Raw genomic sequence first — 23,768 nt, forward strand, 5'->3', positions numbered from 1 at the left:
CAGAAAATATATCATAGGTCACATCGTACGGAAAACTCGAACCTTTATAATGCGATGGCAAGTGATTGATACCTTCCTTTCATATCTGTGGTGTCTGTGGTAAATATTTACCGAGCGAGAGCTGATTACTGTACAGTCTATACACTCATATGGTCTAGAAACTTGCCTTAGATTAATAAAAACTGGGTATTCTTGTGATTTTAACAAGGTATTCACACCTTGTGTTCACATATGCTTTCTGTTTGAAGCTTTTTAAAGGGTTTTTTCATAGATTTTTTTATGTTGGTGTTATTTCCCACAAAATAAAACAGAATTACACCTAAAGTCTGAATTCAATTATCTATGTAAACTCATTTCAAAACATTCAGCTCAAGAAACTATCTCTTTTAAGAAACCATGCTAGGTGATTTGTGTGTGTGTGCGTGCATGCATGTGTTAACTACACAAAAGTACAGTTCCCAAGGGTTTTTAAGAGAATATATTATAGTTAAATTGGTTTCAGCCCTATTAAAATTGTAATACAAATATGCTAAATAGCAAATCTGCATAACAAGACCATTTGTGTTCATTTCCTAGGTAAATAGTGTAACTCAGCATGTATTTCTTTATAGTGCTATGGGTATATAAATCCCATATTACATCATTTACTAGCCCCAAACTATACCGGAGAGTATAAAGGAAATTAGGTTGCAAGATAAGAATACATCCTTTCTATTATTTCAGATTTCCTTGCCTGAGACTAAGGTGACATTATAGCTGACTGTGCTTTTGCCAATGGAGTGAAAATAAAGATCCACTAGTCAGTCTTATCTATCATTCTTCAAGCGTTGTTTGTTTGGTTTTTAGAAGTAAGCAATATATAAAAATTGGATGTGACAAATGCTTATCCATATTGGAGAAAAGTACCTATGGTTCGAGTGGAACGTGAACTCTGAGGAAAGGTTTTATGCACTCAAAATAGTTCTGGTAGTTTTGTGAAAGTCACCCTTATTCCAAATACTATGACTGATACTGGGCTGATGAGGGGGAAGGTATGGTTGGTTCCTTCCAATACAAATTCAGAAGACCGGGGAGCACTGTGCAGAATTCAGACAGTTTCTTTCATTTTAGTTTTTTATTTAGATTCTCCTGCATAATACTCTTTTTAGTATTTTTTCCTCTCCAATTCAGAGAGAAGATTGTGTGGTTATGTTTTCTTCCGGGAGTTGTGTTAAGCAATGGGACCAAAATGGCCTCTGTTTCCCCAGCCTCCTGTGATGCTTTCTGTACAATGCAAGGTATTAGCCCCAGGATGGGATTGGCCATTCTAGATACCAGTCCAGTGGTCCTGGCCCAGTCCCTGACCATAAGGGCCTTAATCCAGTCCCAAAAGACCAGCTGTTTGCCATGGAGTTTCTTGGAAACTATTCGGTGACAGCTTGAAAGCTGGACAGCTCCACATGTCCCTTATCTATTGACACTGTCATGTCCATCCTGAAAGCCCCCGTTGTGGCCTCCAATGTCAGAAGTAAGCACTTGGTCACATGGGTGTACCGTTTCTGCCCTTACAGGCTTTCGCATGGGCCTCTAGGATGCACATGACAGAGGCGGCAGGTATGGGGTGGGCAGACATATAAATACCTACCTATTGCTGAACCGGCTCAGGGATGAACTGGATTAGAGCCAGGGGCAGGATACCACGGGCTTGGCCTGTGATATCCTGGCCATTTGCTCAGGCTCTCTGTTTCTGTGTCTCTTCCCTCCGTCTGTTTTCCTTCACTTTCTCTCCCTCTAGTAGCAACCATTTATTATGACTACTGCACAACAGACATGATGGTGGTGCTGATCATGTACAGAGTGCCATTTCTTTGCTAGCTATCACATCTGCTACCTGTGCTTAGGGGCAAGGATCACCGGCAGCCTTATTACTTCTGTTCTTGTGAATTTTGTGCATCTGTTAAGAGGCATCCTGTCATTATTCACGAACCAAGATTTGAAATGCCAGTTAAACATAGCAGTGAGGTTAACTGACAGTTTATTCAGATTACAAAACAGCAATTCGCTTCAGACCAGTTGGAGTCAAATCTGAGTAGTGCTCTAAAACATCTCACCTTTAAGAATTCTCTTTCCAGACTCTCCTTTGTCCTGCCACACTCCTTCTGACATATCAAAGAGGTCTTTTAACTGCTGCTCCACTTCCTAACTCCTTATCAACCCATCTTCCCCAAGGCTTTGTTGACCATCAAACACTTCTTTACTCAAGACCCTAAGAGCCATATAGCTTAACTACTCCAGCCATTGTCCATCTGTCTCCTTTTTGCATTTCAATTGAATTACGGACCTCTCTGCTGTTTGCCTTCCCTTCCTGTGCTTTCCTTTAGTAAACCGTAGCTCTGTTTCTCTATCCCCATTATCCCCATTTTACCATATCACTACCTCACTGCTTCTATATCCCCTCATATTTCTCATCATGGCAGATTCTGACATTTCATCATAGCAGATTCTGACACATCCTGTCCACAGTATCTGTAGTGCCGGAGCATCTTAATTAGCATCTTGATTCAACTGTTTCAATTTCATTGCAGGTGAAGGAGATTGCTGATTCAGACAATGCTTCAGTGATGATTTTTAACACTTCTACCCCACCTCATCAGTATGGTATTCTGAATCTGAGGCCTTTGAACAATTACAGCATATGTGTTTCTTGTATGAATGAAGTAGGATGGTCTGGCTCTAGCCCCTGGATTATAGCCAGTACAACAGAAGGAGGTAAGAAAAGCAAACAGTCTAATCCTATACCAATAACAAAGTAACCTCATATTAACTAACCTTTAGTTTAGCAAGTATTTATGTAGCTAACCCTTCCTCTAAGGAGTTCAGGGTGGAGAGCAGTGTCTTCCCATTTGTTCTCATCACAATAATCAGCTTACTGGGCTGAAATACTGCAACTGACCTAAGAGTGAGTTTCATGACTGAAGCAGGATTTGAACTGCCATGCCATCCAAGCCTTTCTCAACCCACTGCCCTCTAGTTTTGTCTTAGTACAACTCACATTAACCCCAGCCAACATAACCAATAGTGGAAATTGTAGTCCAACATATCTGCATGGCATCTGGATAGGGAAAGGTGTTCCCTCTCATATATTACATTGACTCTTTAATGTGGCTATTTTAAAGCTGTGTCCTGTGTCTGTTGTTGGTTTTGTCTGCCTTCAAGTTGTTTCCTACTTATGATGCCCTAAGGTGAATCTATCACAGAATTATCTTTGGAATATTTGTTCAGAGAACCATTGTCTTCCACAGAGGCCAAGGAATGTGATTTGGCCAGGACCACTCAGTGGGTTCAAATGACTAAGTGGGGATTCAAAACCTAGCTTCCTGGAGTCCAATCATTACACCAAGCTGGCTCCCTCTGTTGTGTTCACTGCATTAAAATTTAAAAAGTCAAATCATTTTTCCATATTTAACATGATAGCAGTATATATTCTAAGCAATATCCTACTTGGCATCACTATGGGATGATCTGAAATGTTTTCAGAAGACAATTTTGATTTGCAGTGAAAGGCTACAAAATCCCTTTCTGATCACTTTAATTGTAGGGAAAATCAAATCTATCACTTGAGCTGCAGTATTTTATCAGTGGGAAAATGAAATCTTCCCTGTCCACCCATCCACCATTTAGTCCATCTGTTAGGATAGTGGGCTGCTTTTTGGAATATAGGCGCAGTACATACTGCCAAAAAGCGGCGTATCTGCGTGGATTTTAGGGTTAGGAACCGTGTGGCAACTGCACGGTCCCTAAGCCTAATACGTGCCGGTGGCATTACAATAGCAGTTCCCCATGTACATGGGCACCGCCATTGTGATGTAAGCGACGTGTGGTGTCTGCATGCCATTGGCACACTTGTTATGTCCGCCGTGCGGTTGAAAGAGAACCCACTTTTTCGGGTTCTTTTTCCTCCGGAGGGAAGCTGTACAATTTGGTGGCTGCAGCTTCCCTCCAGAGTAAAAAAGGCCACCGGCAGGGCGCTCTTTTCAGGTGGTCTGTCCCAGGCCATAGTTATGTGCATATCATGAACCATTATGGTGTAGTGGTTTGAGCCTAGGACTAAGACTCTGGAGAATGCGGTTCTATTCCCTGCTCAGCCATGGAAACCTGACTGAACCTGGGCAAGTCACACACTCTCAGCCTCAGAAAACCGCATGATAGGGTCACCTTAGGGTCGCCATAAGTCAAAAACAACCTGAAGACACACAACAACAGCAACCACAAGCATATCATGAACACTGGTTGGATAGTGCTAGTGGCTATGCTACAAACATTGCCTCTACTACTCCCATGCATGTACCATTTTGTTAATGATGGTTTGCCTGCTTTTTCATTCAAGCATTGTATGTAGCCTCTTTAAGAAATATAAAATGGCGGGGCAGGGGAATTAGGCTGAAGAACCTGTGCCTCACTATTTTCTCTGTACTGACTTACAATTGATCTACTTGTATTCTTTATTTTTCAAATGATACATATTATTGTCCCCTCTGAGTGTATTATTATTATTATTATTATTATTATTATTATTTCTTACCTGACTCTGCCCATGGATTGAGGCACAGAATAACAACAGATTAACAAATCCACAACATCAGTTAAAATAAATCAATTTAAAAGAACAAATAAGTCCCATACATATTAAAAACAATCCACATTTAAAAGTTAATCAATTAAAATTCACATTTTAAAAATCATCTGGATAGGCCTCCCAGACGAATCTGGTCTTCAATCCTATTTCAAACCTGGACATCATATTCAGCTGTCGGATCTCTTCTGGCTGGTTGGTCCACAATCTACAGGCATCTGAAGAAAAAGTCCTCTGCTTGACAGCTGGCAACCTGGTCCTGCCTGATTGTAAATGGCCCCCAAAGGACCTGAGTGTACGGAGTGGATCATATGGGAGTGTATGATACACATGTTTCTTAACAGAACAGAACAAAACACGTGGAAGATAAATACAACCGTCTTACTACTATTCATAGATAGTGGACATATTTAGGGTACTTCATGTTAGGGGAGTGGATATAGATTTGCATCCTCTCTTTAGTTAAGATACTTATCCTTTACTCCCTTTTTTCTCTGTTATATTGTTTTTAAAAATCTACACATTTAAACACATGCATGCTAAAAAGATTTATCATTGTTGTTTGCTTGTGTATGTGTTTTGTTATTAAGCTCCCTCTGCTCCCCCTGGGAATGTCACCCTCTCCATCAATGAGTCAAGCTCTTCTGTGATAATCACTTGGATTAAGCCTCCTGCCACAATGATGAATGGTGAACTTCAAGGTTACAGTATCTCATATATGTGGCAGAATTCAGCATCTGTAAGTATGAAGTTATGAATAACCTAGGCAAAAATAGTTTCACAAAAGAAGCTTCTTTAAATCTACAGGTTTTATTTAATATTGCCATTCTACAGGAACATGCATTTTACGCTTATTGCTCCTATTGTGCAATGAATTCCAAATGGATGAGATTATTATTGTTTACCATACTTAACAGAGGATAGGGAACCAGAGACCATTTTAAAAGTGGCTAAGTTTTGTTCAGCGACTGTAAAACTAAGGAGAAAAGTGGTGAATGATTTTAGAGAATAATGTTTCTATGTATATTTTAAAATTACTGTTTTATTTATATGTACCAAGTAATTTCCATGTTCTAGATGTGCTACGAGTACGCTGTAAATATGATGCTGATTTTGTTGTTCTGGTCTATGACTGAAATAAACAGCCTCATTCATGTCAGGACCACACAAAGATGCCTTGTACAGAGTCAATATTCATCCACTTGCCTCAATATTGTCCTCTCTTTAGAGTTTCACATATAAGTTTTTCCCATCACCTTCTTCCTGATTAGTTTAAGTGATGATTTCAGGGATTAAACCTTCTTGCAAAACTTGTGCTCAGCCACTGAGCTATAATCAGACTAAGCAAAGTGGTGGCACTAGGTATACAGCTGGCTCTGCATCGACACAGATTCTACCATCCATGGATTCAGCCATCCATAGCTTGAAAATGTTTTTAAAATATATGCATTCAAAAACCAAACCTTGGTTTTGCTATTTTATGTAATGGGTACCATTTCACTCCACCATTCTATTTAATGGAACTGAAGCATCCACAGATTTTAAATAAATAATAAAAATAAAAATTTTATTTATATTTTCCTGCCTCTTACAGGTGGATCGAGGTGGGATTACAGTCCAATATCAATATATAGTATACAAATGTAAATCACAACAATAAAAACAACAATATACTGTAGTACAATAAAATATAAAAATGTATAACAATTAAAACAATACTATCAAAGTGAAAAGGAGAGAGATGTTTCAATCTAGGTCAAGGAGACAGGAAAATATGTCTTATAAGAGATCAGGTTGGTATCCACGGGGGGTCCTGGAGCCAAATCCCAGCAGATACCAAAGGCTCATTGTATTTTAAAAATGTAACTGCTCCGGTCATGTAGAAAGAGGAGGAACATGTGGCCTTCAAGATGTTAAACTACAATTGAAGGCTATGAAGAGTAAGGCCAGTTGAAGGTTTGAGCCCAGCACCATTTGGAGGGCCACAGGTTCCACATTTCTGGTGTATAAAGCAGTGTTAAAAATTTGATTTTAAAAGGGGAGCAACAATATCTGGAGAAGTGAAGACATATTCTTTATCTGTAGTTGATGATGCTGGCATATCCCTTCTCTGGGGAGGGAGCATGTGCTCCTGCAGCAGTGCCAGATATTTAACTGCTCTTAAGAGAATGAGGCTGCAATCCTGTACACATGGACCCGTGAGTAAGTCCTGTTAAACTCAGTGTTGAACTTCTAAGTAGGCATGCTTAAGCTTGCACTGGCCCAAACTCTGCATTCATGCAGTGTCTTTAGCCTTATGAAAGAGAGGGAAATTGTGCCTGGAATCTTTAGCTGCTTGTAGTTAAAAGGGACATTTTGCAACGACCTGTGATCTAATGCCTTTTGTGAATGTGTTTGTGACTCAGCCTTTCAGAGCATAATATAAAGCCATTTGAACTTTTCAATCCAGTAAGCTGGGAGTTTTATCCAAAGCAAGGTTGACTTATCCCTTCTGATCACTGAGGCTGCAGTTGGATGAAAACAGAATGGCATAAATCTTTCCCAGTGGGAAAAATGCACCATGCATCACAACTCTCATTGAAGCATGGTGCTTTATGAAACCCTCTTGTTTCAAAATAACTGTGAAAAAAAGTGTGATGAGGAAGCAAAAGAAGAAGCAGAAGGAATAGCTGGCACTTGTGACAGAAGTATGCTTAGGTTCTGCTTGCTCACATGTTTGTATTGTTTTGATTCTCACCCCATTAATTTTATTTATATTTGACGGATCTTCTCTGTTTTTAGTATGAGGCATAGTAGATAAACAGCAGGCTCCATTAAACAGTTTTTATGGATGTCTACTGAGAAAAAAGAACCACTCAATTCAAGTGAGGCTTAATTTTAGGTCCAAAACACACTGCAGAAATAATTCAGTTTGAGACCACTTTAACTGTCCTGGATCAGTGCTAGCAAATTCCGGGAATTGTAGTTTTGTGAGACACTTAGCTTTCTCTGTCAGAGCACTCTGGTGTCACAATAAACTACAATTCCCAGGATTCCCTAGCACTGAACCTGGGCAGTTAAAGCAGTCTCAAACTGGACTGTTTCTGCAGTGAGTTTTCGACTTTAGATAAACATGTATAGGATTAAATGTGTTGATGTTTCCTATGGAAGGATAAAACAATCCATTATTTTCTGCAGAACTTTTCTGTTCCCCTTTTAAAAGAAATGCTTCTAGGATTTAGAAATCATATGGTCCAAATACACTGCAGTCAGCAAAGTAGTATTCTGATCTTGTGACTAGTGCAGGATGAAGATGTATAAGTCATCAGACAACAGACTACAGGAGACTTCCTTGATCCTTAGGGGAAGATAAATCTTTTTGTCCAACTCCCTATGTTGAATGTCAAGACTTTAATATCTTAGACAGTTCATATTTAATAAGTGCTTACAATTTTTAAAACAGAGCTCACCCAAGACATTCTGTCCCATTTGACAAAGAACCCCCCCCCCCATTCCATAAACAAAAGGCAGTTGAATTAATGGTTTAATTGTGCCTCAACAGAAATTTTAGGGCAACATTGAGCAGCTAGATACCATAGAGGGGAGCAATCCACGCACTGCTCTGTTCTCAAGCACTTCACCCCCATCATCCACCACTTAAGGCAGCTGCCTCACTCCACCTAATGGTATGGCCAAGCCTATTCTTAAGAATTGTAAAATAAACTCCATTATTTGTTTTTAATATCCCTGAGTAAAATGGAAAGTCAGCTTCTTAATGAAATCTTTCAAATGACAAGGGACTTCAAGTATCTGGAGGAGATTATTGGGGAGAAGAAGCCTCTTAGGCAGGATTAGATCTATATATGAGCAGGGCCTAATGTACTGAGCTTAACCCTAGTTAAGAGATTGGGAACAACCCATAGGATCACACGAACCATTTCCCATCCATCTTAACTCATGCAAGGAACTATTTATTTCTGTATATGTCACACACCCCCTCAGAGGAAGGAAGGAGGAAATAATTAATTAAATAAAATGTAGTTCATTTGGAGAGAGCCAGCATGGTGTACTGGTCTGAGTGTTGGACTACAACCCTGGAGACCAGGGTCCAAATCCCTGCTTGGCCAGGGATGCCAACTGAGTGAACTTAGGCAAGTCACATTCTCTCAGCCTCAGAGAAAGGCAAAGGCAAACTCCCCTTTGAAGAAATCTTGCTAAGAAAACCCTGTGATAGATTTGCCTTAGGATCACCATAGGTTGGAAACAACTTGGAGGCACACAGCAACAACAACAACTTCCACTACTGAGACTAAAGTTGTTTTCTTTTCCCAGAGACACTGAATCTCTACTTCTAGGTCTCAGTATTTCAGAATCTTTTATCTCACTTCTTCTTCAGCTCTTCAACTCCTCAGGATTGCCTCCTCTAAAGTCCAAGCTTTTCCATCCTTGGCTACAGTTATGTCTGTCATATTATATTCTCATTGTGTGTCAGTTTGAATCTTAAAGTCCTGTAGGATTTTTATGTCACCATTGTTGACAACATTTTCCAGGCTTATTCTTCATGAATGGCAAATGATATTTTTGTGTAGCTTCCAATCACTTTAACACTGGTCTCATTTAATTCATTCATTCATTCCAGAGAAAGGTTAATACTGAAATTTCAACCTAAGTCCATCACTTGATTTAAAGTATGAATCTAGTTACCTTTCCTCTTTTCATTGGTCAGTTCCCAACTTAATTCATAACTTAGTTGAAATTAATACATTAGTTTATGTCACCAGCATATAATGTATGAGGACAGATAGAAAGACAGAGAAAGGAAGGAAGAAAATCATCTGGTGGTCTTAATGGTTTTATAACTGAGAGGAAAGCTTAGTTCCTGTTTATAGAGGATTCTTCTACTTGCTTCGTCAGTTCCAGTGACACCAGTTCAGCATATTGCCCTACTGAGGTATTGAACATTACTTGCCAACTTGCCAGCTGCACTTTGAGTCACAAAAGAAGTTGTTGTTGCTGCTGTTTTTCCAGTGGCAGTTCATTAGAAAGCAGCACCTAGTGTTCTTCCAGCTATTCAGCTGACTCACTGGCTGTCCAGGAAATAAATGAGTTTACAGGAAAGGGAATTTCTTGTTTCAAATCGGACATGCTAGTATTTCAAATCAGACATGCTAGTGTATCTGCACCTGTTTGGGATGATGCTGTGACAAATTCAGCTTGTTAAAACAATTTGCATTGCTTCTCTGGTGGTATTTTAATTGTAAGGGGGAAAAAATCTCCAAATGCTCATTTTATCACTAGCTACATTTACACTATTTAAGCGAAAAGGACACAAATTCCAAGTACTTATCAATATTAATTGACTTACTACTGGTAGTTACCTTTCTTTTTGACTGATAACAATTTTCTTTTAAGCATTGAAGATTTTCAGATTTTTAACAAATGCTCAAGTATATCTTAATGGCCCAGTTACTTGTAAATTTATTTAGATGCCTCATTCTACTCACTTGGAAGGCAAGTAAACCGAATTATACTCCGACATTAGGACTATGACAGGCCAACATTTTTATGTGACATTAGATTGTTTTTGTTGCACGTCATCCCCCCACCCTCTTTTGTAGCAGTTGGTTTGGCACCCTTTCATTTTTTAAATATCCTTCTTGCTGTGAATAATAGAGCTAAGAAAGTTACTTTTATGAAGAATGAGGCATCTAAATAAATTTACAAATAACTGGACTGTTAGGATACACTTTTAAGAAGAATAAATATGACATACTGAAACCATCCAACTGAGCAGTGGAAGCAGGCTGATGATGCTCTGGACCCATTGCTACTACTGGCCAGTTATGGATAGCTTCTGCATGTAATTGTGTTTATTTATAATTTTCCAAGCTTTGTCCTGGAATAGCAGTCCCAGCCAGTGAAAAATAGCATGGCCAACATGATAAGAGAAAATAATAATCAGAACAATTTATGTGGTTTTGTAAAGCCAGAAATGGAGGCAAGGTGGTTTTGGAGTGTAACAAGAAAAATGAATTTTACTAGCTGTTCACATCCTCTGTTTCATCAGAGCACTCTGCTTTTTGTTTACATTATTAGGTTTATTTTGTCTCTTTGGCTTTGTCTCCAGTCTGAGGACAGCCTTGTAATGACTAGGTCTGATAGACTATAGCTGGCAGCTTATACAGCTGTATAAAATTTATGTTCACTTTTAATTTCAGTGGTCCAGGGAGTTTAAACAGAAATGCTTGTCAGCTGCTTCATTGTTCACATCCAGTGCTTGGAATACTACAGAGATTCTACATTCTCCATAAATAGATGATTGTTTTCATGGCTTTAATCTCTGTTGGTTACTGGAAGACCCACAGTGTAAACAAATAAGCATGAAATGTAATCTGAAAATCTGTCAGATCTGGATAAATCTTGGTTTTTTCAGTTAATTATTTAATGGCTTAAGTGAGGAACAGGGTTTTCCACTAATTCGTCTGTCTTTTGAAAACTTTTTTCCCCATGTGCAGCACAATCACTCTTCTCATGTTGACAAAGATACCAATGCCATCCACATCCCGATTGTGGCCACTAATGCCACGTGCATAGTGCGAGTAGCAGCAGTCACAAATGGTGGAGTTGGGCCGTTCAGTGACCCAGTAGGAATTTTTATTCCAGGGAATGGTGAGTCAGAGCAGTCTGGTGGTATCAGTTAATGTTGTGACCTAAAGTCTTAATTTTATTCTTTAATTACATTTATATCCTGCTTTTCTTCCAAATGAGTCCAAGACTAGGGGGTGCAGATCACACCGGGTGGCACTAGTAGAGGGGGTGATATCAGGCAGAGTGGTGAGGTATCCCAAGTTCTCTCCCTTAGAAAGGAAAGGGGACCCTTCTTGGCTTGCCATTCCCCTTTGGAGGGGTGAGGATAAGGATGAGGCCACAAACCCTGCTCTCTGTTTCACAATCCCACAGCTTACCCTTCTACTTGGCTCCTTTCCACTGTTGTCCTCTGGGAGATAGGGCTGTTTACTGGGACTTCCTCTTTCCTTAAGGGTGGAGATTTTTTGTAATTAAAAAACTGTTCTTGCTCGGGAGAGCATCTCGTCTTTACTGTCTCAGCTGGGGAGGAACCAAAGTGGCAGGATGCTGGGTTCCCTGCAGTGAGACTCTCCTCCCCATCTGCACCCCCATCCCAGGAGGCCCATAGGGACGACACCATGAGTTACAGCACCAACCCTAGTAATGTCACTGACCAGAACAGTGTACATGGCTGTCCTTCCCAATTTATTTTTACAATATTTCTTTAAGACAGGCCAGGCTAAGAAAATGTGGCTGGATCAAGGTCCAGTAGGAACTAGAGGCTACTACATTAGAAATCGTATCTCAAAATGGGTAGGGACAGCCCTGGTGACACATGGCACCTGACCTGATTGTCCAAACTCCACTGTCCATCCCACAGTATCACCCCAAGTCATTTATATACATATGCTGATATACAAACATACACTCCTTTCTATAGGATGCATGCCTCTTGTGATGAAATTAGGCTTTTAAAAAGTTTCTGTTGACAACAATGGAGTTTTTTTCCAAGGTGGAAAACCTTGCAGTGGAGAAGGGATAGTTTTTGTGTGGGATCACAGGATTCAAATGGAGAGGGTCAGGATTCAAATGGAGAGGGGAAAAACTGAAGTTGACAAATATTTCCTCCCTTCAATTTTCTAATTAGTCTTGTTGCAATAATGATTTGAAATGGATGCATTTCATGTCCATTTCTTCACCTTTTTGTCTTTTCTCTCTTGGATATTTCAGCAAGTGCTTCTTAGGCACATACTGTCAGGAAATTTTCATTCCAGGATTCTAATACTGTAAAGGAGATTTTACAAAAGAAAAGAAAAAAAAGTTAGTAAATGCACACTATTGTAACGGCTTTACTACAGCCCATACAAATTTCAAAAATCTGAACTCAAAGATTGGCAGAATGCATACGTATCATTGCCACTCAACAACTGAGAAAATAAGTAAACAAATAAATAAATAGAAATCACTAACACAATAGGTGTGGGGACATAAGCAGGAGGAACATTTGGAAGCATCCTAAGTTCTGGCCATATTGGGCTTCCTCGTAAGAGGCGTGTTTGATATTTTATTATTTATTATTATTTATTATTTGATTATTTTATGCAGATTGTGATGAGGTATTTGACTTGGGACAAGTTGACTTTATATTATTTTATTTATTTAATAATTTATTTATATGCTGCCTTTCTCCTAGGCCAGGATCCAAGGCTGCTTCTGTAACAAATTTTAAAAAGGTTACCAAAAAAATTAAAACCAAAGTAAAAACACCACATTAAAACACTATAAAACTAATTTAAAATCATACAGAAGTTAAAAATAGATAAAACGTACATCATATCAAGAACCTTCCTTGATTAAACATTAAAAGTATGTTTAAATAAAAAAATATTATGGTTTGCTGCTGGTGAAAGGAAAGCAGGGACTGTGTCATGTGTTTTATGCTCAAATTTGGATTAACAGTTATGCTAAATAAACTACAGAGTAGCTTCCACACTATTGCCTGCTAAGCAAGGTGTTTGGCAGCCCTTTCTTTTCTCATGCAGTGGTTTTCCTGGAAATTCCTTCCAGGTTAAAAGGCAGGAGCTTTTCTGACTTGAAACATTTATCGGGCTGTCTCAGAATGCATAAATCTGATGAAACCATCCACTTTTGTCAATATCAAATATGTAACAAAACAACAACTCTAAAACCCTTGATGTCAAACTGCTCAAAAGCATATCTCCCCCTCCACACACTGTATATGAAGATGCTAGTGTCTTTTCCCCTGTAACTTGTCTTATTGTTGTAGGTGTGACATCTACCGCGTCTTCTTCAACTACAGAATCTGGAATAACAGATTCACTTATGATAGTCCTTGGGTTTATATTTGGAGTTGTTATCGTCGGCTTAATCATGTACGTGTCTGTGATTGTCAGGAGAAAATTGACAGAGGAGACTAAGTTTGGGTAGGTAACAAAAACAAAATACTTATAACCATACACACAACTCCCTTGTTAAAATAGCTCCTTTGGCTGTCAATCTGTTTTTGTACAATATTCAAAGTGCTGTTTATGACCAATATAGCCATATATAGCTTAGGTCTAGGTTGTCTCATAGTCCATATTCTCCCATATGGGCCTGCCTGTGTCTTTTCGAGGGGTCCTTTTCTTTGTCTCACCATTCTCATAGTTACATCTGATGGGAACATGGGAGAGGGCCTTTTCAGTGGCTGCTCCAAGGCTCTGGGATACCCCTCCTAGAGAGCTCAGACTCCTTGCTATCCTTCTGTAGGCAACTGAAGATGTTTTTCTTTTAGCAGACCTTTGAAGGCTGATTGCTTAGCGAACCTTTCATAATGTGCTGTATTGTTTATAGTTTATGTTTTTCCTTTTTAATGGTCATGCTTTTCATTCCTTTTAATTTTATTTTACCAATAGTCTAATAATATTTTTAAATTTTGTATAATACGGATTTTAATGGATGTTTTAACTTTTGTAAGCTGCCTTGAGTCTTTGACTGGAAAAAAGGTGGGAAATAATTGGAACCTGGACATTGGTTTCTAGAGCACTGCTCATGAATTTAGGAAATATTGACAGAATAGGTGGCAGGATGTTCTTTCATTTTCTAAAGCAGCACAACAAGAGGCAAGCTTTCTAACAAGCCCTCAGAAATCGCTGGAGTTACTGCCAGTAAGCCAAAAGGCCCAATTAAAGGTGCTTGTGTAAGAAACAAAGTCCTAAATAGCCCTTGAGTAGTATGTCCTATGGAAGTAACACATGTAGCAGAGCCTTCTTGGTGATGGCATTCCTGCTTTGGAACCACCTTGCTGTAGAGACTCCCCCATTCCCCAGTCTTTCAGGTGATGGCTGAATGCATCTTTCAGAGCATCAGGAAATTTTTATTTTCTGTTCATAGGCTTTAATTTTTTTTATATTTGTTATATGTTTTAGATACTTGTTAAACTCACTGATGTGAGTTTAAGCATTTGCTTCTATGTAGTTCTCAGCCATCTTCGATCCTTGTGAAGCAAGACAGGATGAAATAAGCATCATTGTCGTCTGTCATCATCTGTCTTCCATATATTTAGCCAGAATAGTTGTCTGCACCTAGGATCTTTGCAGTTTCCTGTGACAAGTGCTACTTCTGAAATCTATACCAGAAAGGAATAGACTGCTTGATGGTTAATAAATTGCTGAACCTGATTTTCAAATCCAGGCTTAGCTCAAGACTGACAATTAGTATCCAGTCTTATTTAATTGCCATGGCTCAGTGCTATGGAATCCTGGGATTTGTAGTTCGTTGTGGCACCAGAGCTTTCTGGTAGAAAAGGCTAAAAATCTCACAAAACTACAAATATCAGAATTCCATAGCATTGAACCATGGTGGTGAAATGGTATCAAACTGCATTAATTCTGCAGTGTAGGTGTAGCCTAAAATACTTTGAATATCAAGTCTGTAAGTGCAGCGGCCCTGGGGTTTGCTCTCAGCCCCCCCTGTGGATACCAAAATCTGTGGATGTTCAAGTCCCATTAAATACAGTGGCATAGTAAAATGATGTTACTTTTACCAAATGGCAAAATCAAGGTTTTATTTTTGGAATTTATTTATTTTTAAAAAATATTTTCAAGCTGTGGATGCTTGAATCCATGGATAAAGAATCTGTGGATATGGATGGTTGACTGCAATGTTAGGGTTACCAGATTGAAAAGTGGAAAGCGCTTCTGTCCAACATCCAACATCCTGTCGCCATGTACAGGTGTGGGAGTTGGACAGTGAAAAATGTGGATAATAAAAATAAATCAACTCAGTGAACCAACAAATAGGTTCTAGAATATATCAAACTAGAACTCTCCCTGGAAGCCAAGATGATGAAGCTGAGGCTGTCATACTTTGGTCACATCATGAGAAGTCATGACTCATTAGAAAACATGATAATGCTTGGAATGGTGGAAGGCAGTAGAAAGAGAGGAACACCACATGCCAGATGGCTTGACTCACTTAGGAGCTCACAGGCCTAAATCTACAGGACCTAAGCAGAGCAGTGGATGATGGGGGCGGGGGCTTGGAGATGTCTCATACACAGGGTTGCCATGAGTCAGGACCAGCTTGAGGGCAGTTAACAACAACAACAAGCTTAGAATCCAGTCAAAGGCACTTTTTCATGCCATTGATTTAATTAGAAAATGGGCAGCATGCCAGCTCAGGAGTATGCTCCACCAAGGCCAGTGTGATTTACTACCAGAGAGGAATGCATAAGACAGCAGATTTAAGCACTGGTTTAATTGTCCTGATTGCCCATAGTAATGGAATAAGGTAATGATGGTGCCTTAGTGAACAGTAAAACAGGGCAAAGAATGAGAATCCACATAATCAGCACATTTGGATAATAGAGGTTCTGCTATGTGACCTTTTTGGAAGTATGATTCATTTGTAAATGTGACTATGAAGAGCTTTTTGACTACTAAATGTCTTAATAGTGTTTGTTACATTTTACTGCATAATATACAGTAAAGTCTCTAAACCTCCCTAGCCCTTTGTTCCTTAGCCTTAGATCTCCTTCAGTACATCATTATTCTCTATAATTCACACTGTCCTGTCAGGAGAACTATATCAGATTGCAATCCAGATATCCACACTTTACCATTAAATTTTGCCAGGCTGCAGGAGCTGAAGCAACCATGGTGCATTTTCTCTCTGGACTTGCTTCCCTATTTTTCTCCTTCGTGCTCTATAGCATACCCCCAAACATTTCACACATTTAAACTGGGACATGGGTGACCATGCAACATCAGGATGTGGTCATGATAGCAAAAATTATTAATAAGAAGCAACAGACAAGCTAGGAGATGCTGCAGCAGTTTGCTTTTGTCTTGGGCGGTCTATCCGTGCCTTGTTTTGCTGCGCGAGGGAGCTGCAGCGGACAAATCGCACGGCTCCCTCACGCAGCAAAAAGAACCCTTAAAAAGTGGGTCCTTCTTGCGATGCATTTGTGATGCTGCAATGCACCAATGGCGCACTTGCGGTTTCACAATGACACCAGGGCGCCGCCATTTTGACGCCCCCGTCACGTGCTAGGGGTGAGGCCAGTATGGGCGGTGTGCCCTCGGCCAACCCCTAGCACGGGGGTGCCACAAAGGCCCGTCTGAACAGGGCCTGAGCCTACTGGGAAGGGACCCTCTTCCTTTCCTCTCCCTGAGTTATTTGAACAGAGACCACTTTTGAACTTTGAAGTCCATTTGCAGCAACTGAAGTAAGCTGAGGATAAAGAGGAAAGTAGGAGGAAGAGTTAGAAACTGGGACATTGTAAATTCAGCTGAGAAAGTGGGATGACACTTCCTGATCCCTTCCCTGCTTTCCTTTCACTGGCAGGGAACGACTTTTTTATTCAAGCAGTTTTTTAAATATATAATCTTTGTCAGAAAGGCTTTTATATGGTGTATGTGTATTTCTGTTCTTTAACTTTTGTATGTTTCATGCAATTTTATATTATTTTAGCAAGCATATTTTAATTGTTTTAAAATTTTTATTGTAAAACATATGCTTTATAAACTATAGCAACACTTTTGACTGCATAGATCATGAAAAGCTATGGAACACTCCTAAAGATATGGAAGTGCCACTATATTTTATGGTCTTGTTGAGAAATCTCTACTTAGGAAAAGAGGCTACTGTTATAATGGAATATGGAAAAACAGAATGGTTCCCAGTTGATAATGGGATCAAGCAAGGCAGCATATTATCAGCTTACTTGTTCAACTTGTAGGCAGTAAATATCATGCAAAGAGCAAGTTTAGACTCAGAAGGAGGAGGAGGAAAGATAGGAGGAAGGAACATCAATAATGTAAGATATGAAGGTAACACCATACTATTAGAAGAAAATATCACAGACTTGGAACAATTATTAAGGAAGGTCAAAGTAGAAAGTGCTAATGCAGGCTTACTGCTGAACATAAAGAAAACAAAAATAATGACCACGGAAGATCTACATAAATTCAACCAAGATAATGAAGAAATTGTAATAGTTAAAGACGTCCTGTACCTTGGATCAAATATTGATCAGAACAGAGACTGCAGTCAAGAAATAAGAAGAAGACTAGGAATAGGAAGGATTGCCATGAAAGAACTAGATGAGATCCTAAAGTGCAAAAATACACAACTGAGCACTAAAGTTATAATGGTCCAAGCCATTTTATCCCCCCATCACCATGTATAGATGTAAGAACTGGACAGTGAAGAAATCTGAGAGAAAGAAAACAAAGTCATTTAAGATGTGGTGCTGGAGAAGAGTGCTGAGGATACTGTGAAGTGCTAAAAAGAAAAAAAAAGGGGGGGGGCTAAAACAGAGCAAGACTGAACTTTCTCTGGAAGTCAAGATGACGAAGCTGAGGCTGTCATACTTTGGTCACATCTTGAGAAAGCTGGATACTCATTTTACCAATCTACAAAAGGATGGAAGGCTGAGTCGAGCCTGAGCCCCTGCCTGGTATTGAACTCACAATCTTGCAGTTTGTGAGTGAATGGCTGCAATACAGGCAATTAATCAATGCACCACCAGGGTTCATATTTGGTCCCTTTCTGGGAGAAAGGCAGCATATAAATGAAATGAAATAAATAAAAAGAATAAGAAATGGGATAGCAAAGCTGAAATAGCATTTCCCTAATTATTACCTCTTGGTACCTGAGGTGGATGGTTCAGGAAATGTCTTGGATTTTTACCTTAGTAAATGTGTGAAGGCTCTCTGTGTCAACTCAGTGACAGAAAAGCACCTTGTTTGTGGTGAGAATAATGCTTGAAAAAATAGTTTTGGCCTGCAGACCCCAGAACCCGTCACCATTTTGGCTGGTGGTTTCTGGGAGTTTTATCTTCAAAAACCTAAATTGGCAAATACCTAATGAAAGGAATCAGGATTTCTTTGTATACTTATATTTTCAGGTTACTACATTTGCCTGATTATTTTCAGAACACTTCTATGAAAATGATCCTGATTTAAAATAGAATTTCAGTGAAGGTATTATTGTATTGAATGAGCATTGTGAAGAAGGAAATGTGTTATAAATTGGGAGTGATTCTGTCAACAGGAATCGGATGTGGGCAGACTAAATGTTTTATTGTAGCATAAATGTTTTTGGTTCAGAGCCTACTTTATCTAATTCATGAAATGTCAACCTGATGCAACATGCTTTTTATATATGTGAGTGCAGGAGGATGGGAAGATGAAAGCAACGAGACCACAATAAAATGCAAAAAATACAGATAGTGATAATTGTGTTAATAATAATTTCAATGATTATTCACAAGGCATTGTTGATACCAATCTTTGTAATGATAATGTAATATGGTGCAGTACCCTAGAAATAGAACAGGTTGTGCTGCGAAAATGTTGATCTTGTTTACTGCACAAACCACTTCTAAGCCTTAGTCTTTTCTAACTGGAAGGCAGCCACTTTCTGCCATAGTATGCAAGTATTGTTTTATACTGTCAACAAAGGCCCATTGTAATCTCACTTCACAAAACTCCTTCTTCCCTTGTGACCTTGTACAGTGAAGTTCTAAACAGTTCAGCCCTTTTTAAAAAAAGCCTTTTGAAATAACCAGCTGTTCTGAGTGTACCAAAATATTTTTTTCCACAACACACTTCTGGGAATTTGGCTCAGCTAAAAATCTAAAGCAAAATCTCCTATGTTTCTTCATACTAATGCAATAGTCTGTGAGTTCTCCTTTGTCTGTTAGAATTCTATAGATAGCTTAAAATTCACTATAGATATCAGCACTTAACTATGCACAATGCTGCTTTTGGAAGCGTAATTACTTTATTATGAAGTACACTGAGCAAGATTTGTTGCTGCGTGATCAGACTTCTTCTCCTACAATGGTAGTCCCTCTTCCCATCATTCCCCCTACAGTCCCTGTGCCCCTTCAGAGTTGCTCTAGAGCAGTGATTCCCAAACTTTGGTCCTCCAGTTGTTTTAGAATTCAGGTCTTAGAATTCCTGACTGTTGGCCAAGCTGTCTAGAGCTTCTGGGAGCTGACGTCCAAAATGCCTGGAAGATCAAAGTTTTGGATCCACTGCTGTAGAGGAACCCTGTTACCCACTGGAACAGATTTCAATGACACAGAGGGCTGCAGGGTATGGAGATGACTTTGTGCTTCCTTATTCTGCAGATAAAAGCTATTCTATCAAAGGGAAACACTAATGAGATTCAATCACTGAGGTGCTGTCTATATAGTATACCTTTTTCTTTTGTAGCTGTACTTCAGTAATTAGCATTTTGCTGTGTCTTGGGCAACTAAACCTTATAGATTATTCAGCTGAGTCCTGATCTAGCCTATGCATGGACACAATGACATGTCAAAATTATGAAGTGCCAGAATAATTCATCTCACTGGAGGTGGCAGAATCATAGAATCATAGTTAGAAAGGATGTCATGGGTCTTCATGTCCCTGCTCCGTGCAGGATCTCCAGATGAAACATTCTCTAGGTGTTTATGGATTTCAATGGCTTTCCTGTGCATTCTGACCTGATAGATGTTGGCATGGTCCAGAATGTCAGTGTTTTCAAATAGCATTTTATGCCCAGGATGTTTTATAACATGTTGTGATACTGCTGATTTTTCTGCCTGACCCAGTCTGCAGTGTCTCTCGTGTTCCTTTATTCAATGAAGCATTTCAATACTATTCACAATTTCAACACTACCTAACACTGCCATCCTCATAAGGGTGCCATTGAACCCTTTCATTTCCTCCCCAAAGCTTCATAGTCAGAGGTGATCTGTTCAGGGATGTTCTTGGCAGTGTTGTTGGTGTCAAGATGAGTAAGAAGAAAGGGGTGCTGATCAGTGTTCTTGGTGAGCTTTGACAAGTGACATCCCAGATATGCGTGCCAAGAAGAAGGCACACTTCCCAATTTATCTTGTCAGGCTGCCATACAAGTGTCTTTCTACTCCCAACCACCAGCACCTTTGCTTCTTGTTGTGGTGGACAGCTACCTTGACTCCTTTGTTGGCATGCACTCTCCGTTGTTGCTTGTTTTTTTTTTTTTTTTTTTGGCAAGAAGACAAACATTGCACATACATTGCAGTGGATAACTATGGATCCTTCTGCCTCCATCTCTGCAGTTATTTCTCTCCCCTTCCTACTATAATATCTATATACCAGTGGTTTCCAAACTTTGGCCTTCCAGGTGTTTTGGACTTCAACTCCCAGATTTCCAAGCCATTCTGAATGAAGTTCAGGGATTCTGGGAGCTGAAGTGCAAAATATCTGGAGGACTAAAGTTTGGGAACCACTGCTATGTAGTGTGTGCTGCAAGGTACATGACATTGGCTCAAAAGTTTGATGTCTCTCCCAACCTGGCTGTTTTTTGCTGACAGTGACTTCAGCAAAGGCAGATGGGGGAAAACATACATATGAGCTGCTACTATCCCAGGACTTCCTGTCTCCACAGATAGCATGTATGAATGCTTGTTAAAAATGTCTATCTCTGAAGGCAGAGATCTAGCATACTGTGGGAACTTGGCCTGGAGCATTTCTTCCTGAAATGCTAGCTTTAAAAAAAAAATTGCAGGGAAGTTTCTTTTTTATAAGATACAGAATTCAAAGTGCCATTGGCAACCTCTGTAGCCAGAGGTGGTACAGTGTACCTCTCAAAATGTGTAAGTTAAAATTAAGTCTGTTGTATACTTATTAGCTGACTATAACTTTTTAAACAAAAACACTAAAGAAAGCAGGTAAGCTGAATGGTTGATGGGGGCTGAGAGAAGAGGTGATCCTCCATGCACTATGGTCCTGGGGCAGGAGGAAACTCCCTGAAAAAGCATCTATTTGTATTTTTTAAAAAATAACTTTAAGTGAGTTTTCTTTCATTATGGTTGTCCTTGCTGTTCAAAGGCTCCTGTTTGCTTTTTGAGACGTTGGAATGGTAAATCAGGAAAAGAAAAGAAATGTAGTGCATAGAAGTGAAAGTTCCTAAGTTCACATTGTTAATGAACACTGTTTTAAAGGAACAGGAAATGATTAAGTAATGTCATTTCCTTACCCCACCCCAAAATAGTTGAGTGACTCAGCATTGCTATTATAGCCAAGCTGAATTTATCAAGCATTTATTAAGATAAACTAATGGAAAACAACTGTTATCATATAATGCAGTAGGGGAAAAATTAAACATGGTGGACAATGCTTGAACTTCCTTTCCTTTTGAATTGTTTGAATTCCTGCTGAGTTAAACACCTGTCCATGACAATTCCCTGGCTAAGACAATCAAGTTGCCTTTTTGCAGTTGCAACTCCCATGCTTTCTAAAGAATACAGTTTGATGGAATATTGTTACCACAACATTAAAATGTTGTATTTTTCTGACTCCCTTAGGTATGCTTTCAGTAGTGATGAGTCAGAACTGGCTGTCAATTACAAAGCCAAGAAGTCCTACTGCCGCAGAGCTGTTGAACTCACACGTAAGTTTTACATTTGCCTCTACACCTGTCTATTGTTCTATTTTTTTAAAACACACAGAATAATGCTGCTGAGAAGGCCAAGGATTTATGCATTAGATGGAATATCCAATCATCCCAATAAAGGATTCAAAAGAAATGCAAGCATGGGTTTAAGCAAGCAACCAGTTTACATCCACTTTCTTTTCTCTTGATTGTGGCTTGATTATGCTGACCATTTCCCCAAGAATAGAGGGAAGAGGAGTGAGAGATTGGAATATGGGAATGGGTGCACATCAACCAGCAACTGGTATAACCAGCAATGAATCAGACCATATATCTGTTTAAGTAAGGAACAGTGCACAGTAGGCCATCAGACTTCCTTATCAAATTGAATGGCAGAAAAATAATTTTCTCCTGGGAAACTGTTAGAGATGATCTGAACCAAGAACAAGTCAAGAACGAATAAAAATTATAATTGCCTAGAGAAAGTCTCAAACTGAACAGGTAGTCTGTATGGTTCTTTCTGAGAAGGAGAGCTAGTGGTCAGCCCAAGTGGCTGGGGTTATCTCAGTATTCTAAAAACAGTGCTATTCAGAGAGGTTGTTCGTCCCTGTCCCTGAGCCATTGGTTGCTGATTAAGTTCCATGAGAGAGAGAGAGGTGTAGCCAATGGTCACAAGTACCATACTGTTCCCTGGTGTCAGGGATGTCACTACGGTTGGTGTCACCCAATGCGATAATTAACAATTAATTTAAATTTTTTTAAAAATCTGGGAACCCTCCTTTCTTCTCCTACTGAGCCTTGCTCCATGCACACCATCTCTTCAGCATTTTAAAGGGATGCAGACAAATGCCACAGCCCATTTCTGCCAAAAGACAGATGTCTGGGAAGCAGTGGTGTCACCCCACCACCACCTGAGGTGTCACATGGTGTGGCCTGAACCACCAGCACCCCCTAGTGACACCCCTGCCTGGTGTATTGGAGGAAAATATTGCAAGTCTCCTACATCAGATACCTTAAAAAGCACTGTTCTAAAACTGTTCACTGCATAAAGAATGTTCCAGCTTGCAGTGTTGTTGGGCTCTGCACATAGCTGTGGGTCCCGAATTCTAAATCTAGCAACTTCTGAAGGAAACATTGGGAATCTCCTTCACTGTGCTATGGAAGAGTGTCAACAATTTTGAAAGTTGCAGCCCATGTTCTCTTCTTGTTTTCTGTAGGGTTTCCCCCACCGTAGTACTTACAATACAGAGGGGAACTGGACTATTGCAAACATATTGGTCATGGTGTGTTTTCTGAAATGGTGCATAGATAAGTTCTTATACCCATCTCTCTCTATCCCATTCATAACTTCTTGTGTCTCCTTAAAGAGCAAGAACAAGAAGGAAAAAGGATGAGAAAATAGAGGAATTACTCTTGCAATGGAAATAAGGGGGCTGTGGTGCTATTCTTTCTCTACTGTTTATTTGTGCACTGGGATATAGGCTAACACATGCTCAGTACAGTATATTTAAGTTTTGTAGATTTCTGTGGCCCTGTCATTCATATAGAACCTTATGCTTCACACCGTCTGTCAAAAAAAACCAAAAAACAACTCCATAATTTGCATTACAACTACATGGTGCTGTGTTTCATGGACTGTACTACTTCAGTCCCACTTGAGTGGGATTCATGTTTGGTATACCCTCACAAACTACATTGT

The 23,768-nt window shown here is 39.5% G+C and overlaps 1 protein-coding gene across 3 annotated transcripts in view; it reads left to right on the forward strand.

Moving 5' to 3' along the window:
* Positions 1–23,768, forward strand: part of LOC149310494 (tyrosine-protein kinase Mer-like) — an 85,134-nt gene that overhangs the window by 39,036 nt on the left and 22,330 nt on the right. For 2 of the 3 annotated variants that reach the window (XM_089529067.1, XM_089529069.1), the window contains exons 7-11: positions 2,565–2,748; positions 5,203–5,351; positions 11,107–11,260; positions 13,446–13,602; positions 22,002–22,087. In XM_089529067.1, coding sequence (XP_089385193.1) covers positions 2,565–2,748; positions 5,203–5,351; positions 11,107–11,260; positions 13,446–13,602; positions 22,002–22,087 — 730 coding nt within the window. The remainder of the gene's footprint in view (positions 1–2,564; positions 2,749–5,202; positions 5,352–11,106; positions 11,261–13,445; positions 13,603–22,001; positions 22,088–23,768) is intronic. The other variant, XM_089529068.1, reaches the window with a different exon arrangement.

The sequence above is a fragment of the Sceloporus occidentalis genome, unplaced genomic scaffold, assembly GCF_023333645.1.
Source record: "Sceloporus occidentalis isolate IW3139 unplaced genomic scaffold, rSceOcc1.0.p SCAF_6, whole genome shotgun sequence".
NCBI classification, from domain to species: domain Eukaryota; kingdom Metazoa; phylum Chordata; class Lepidosauria; order Squamata; family Phrynosomatidae; genus Sceloporus; species Sceloporus occidentalis.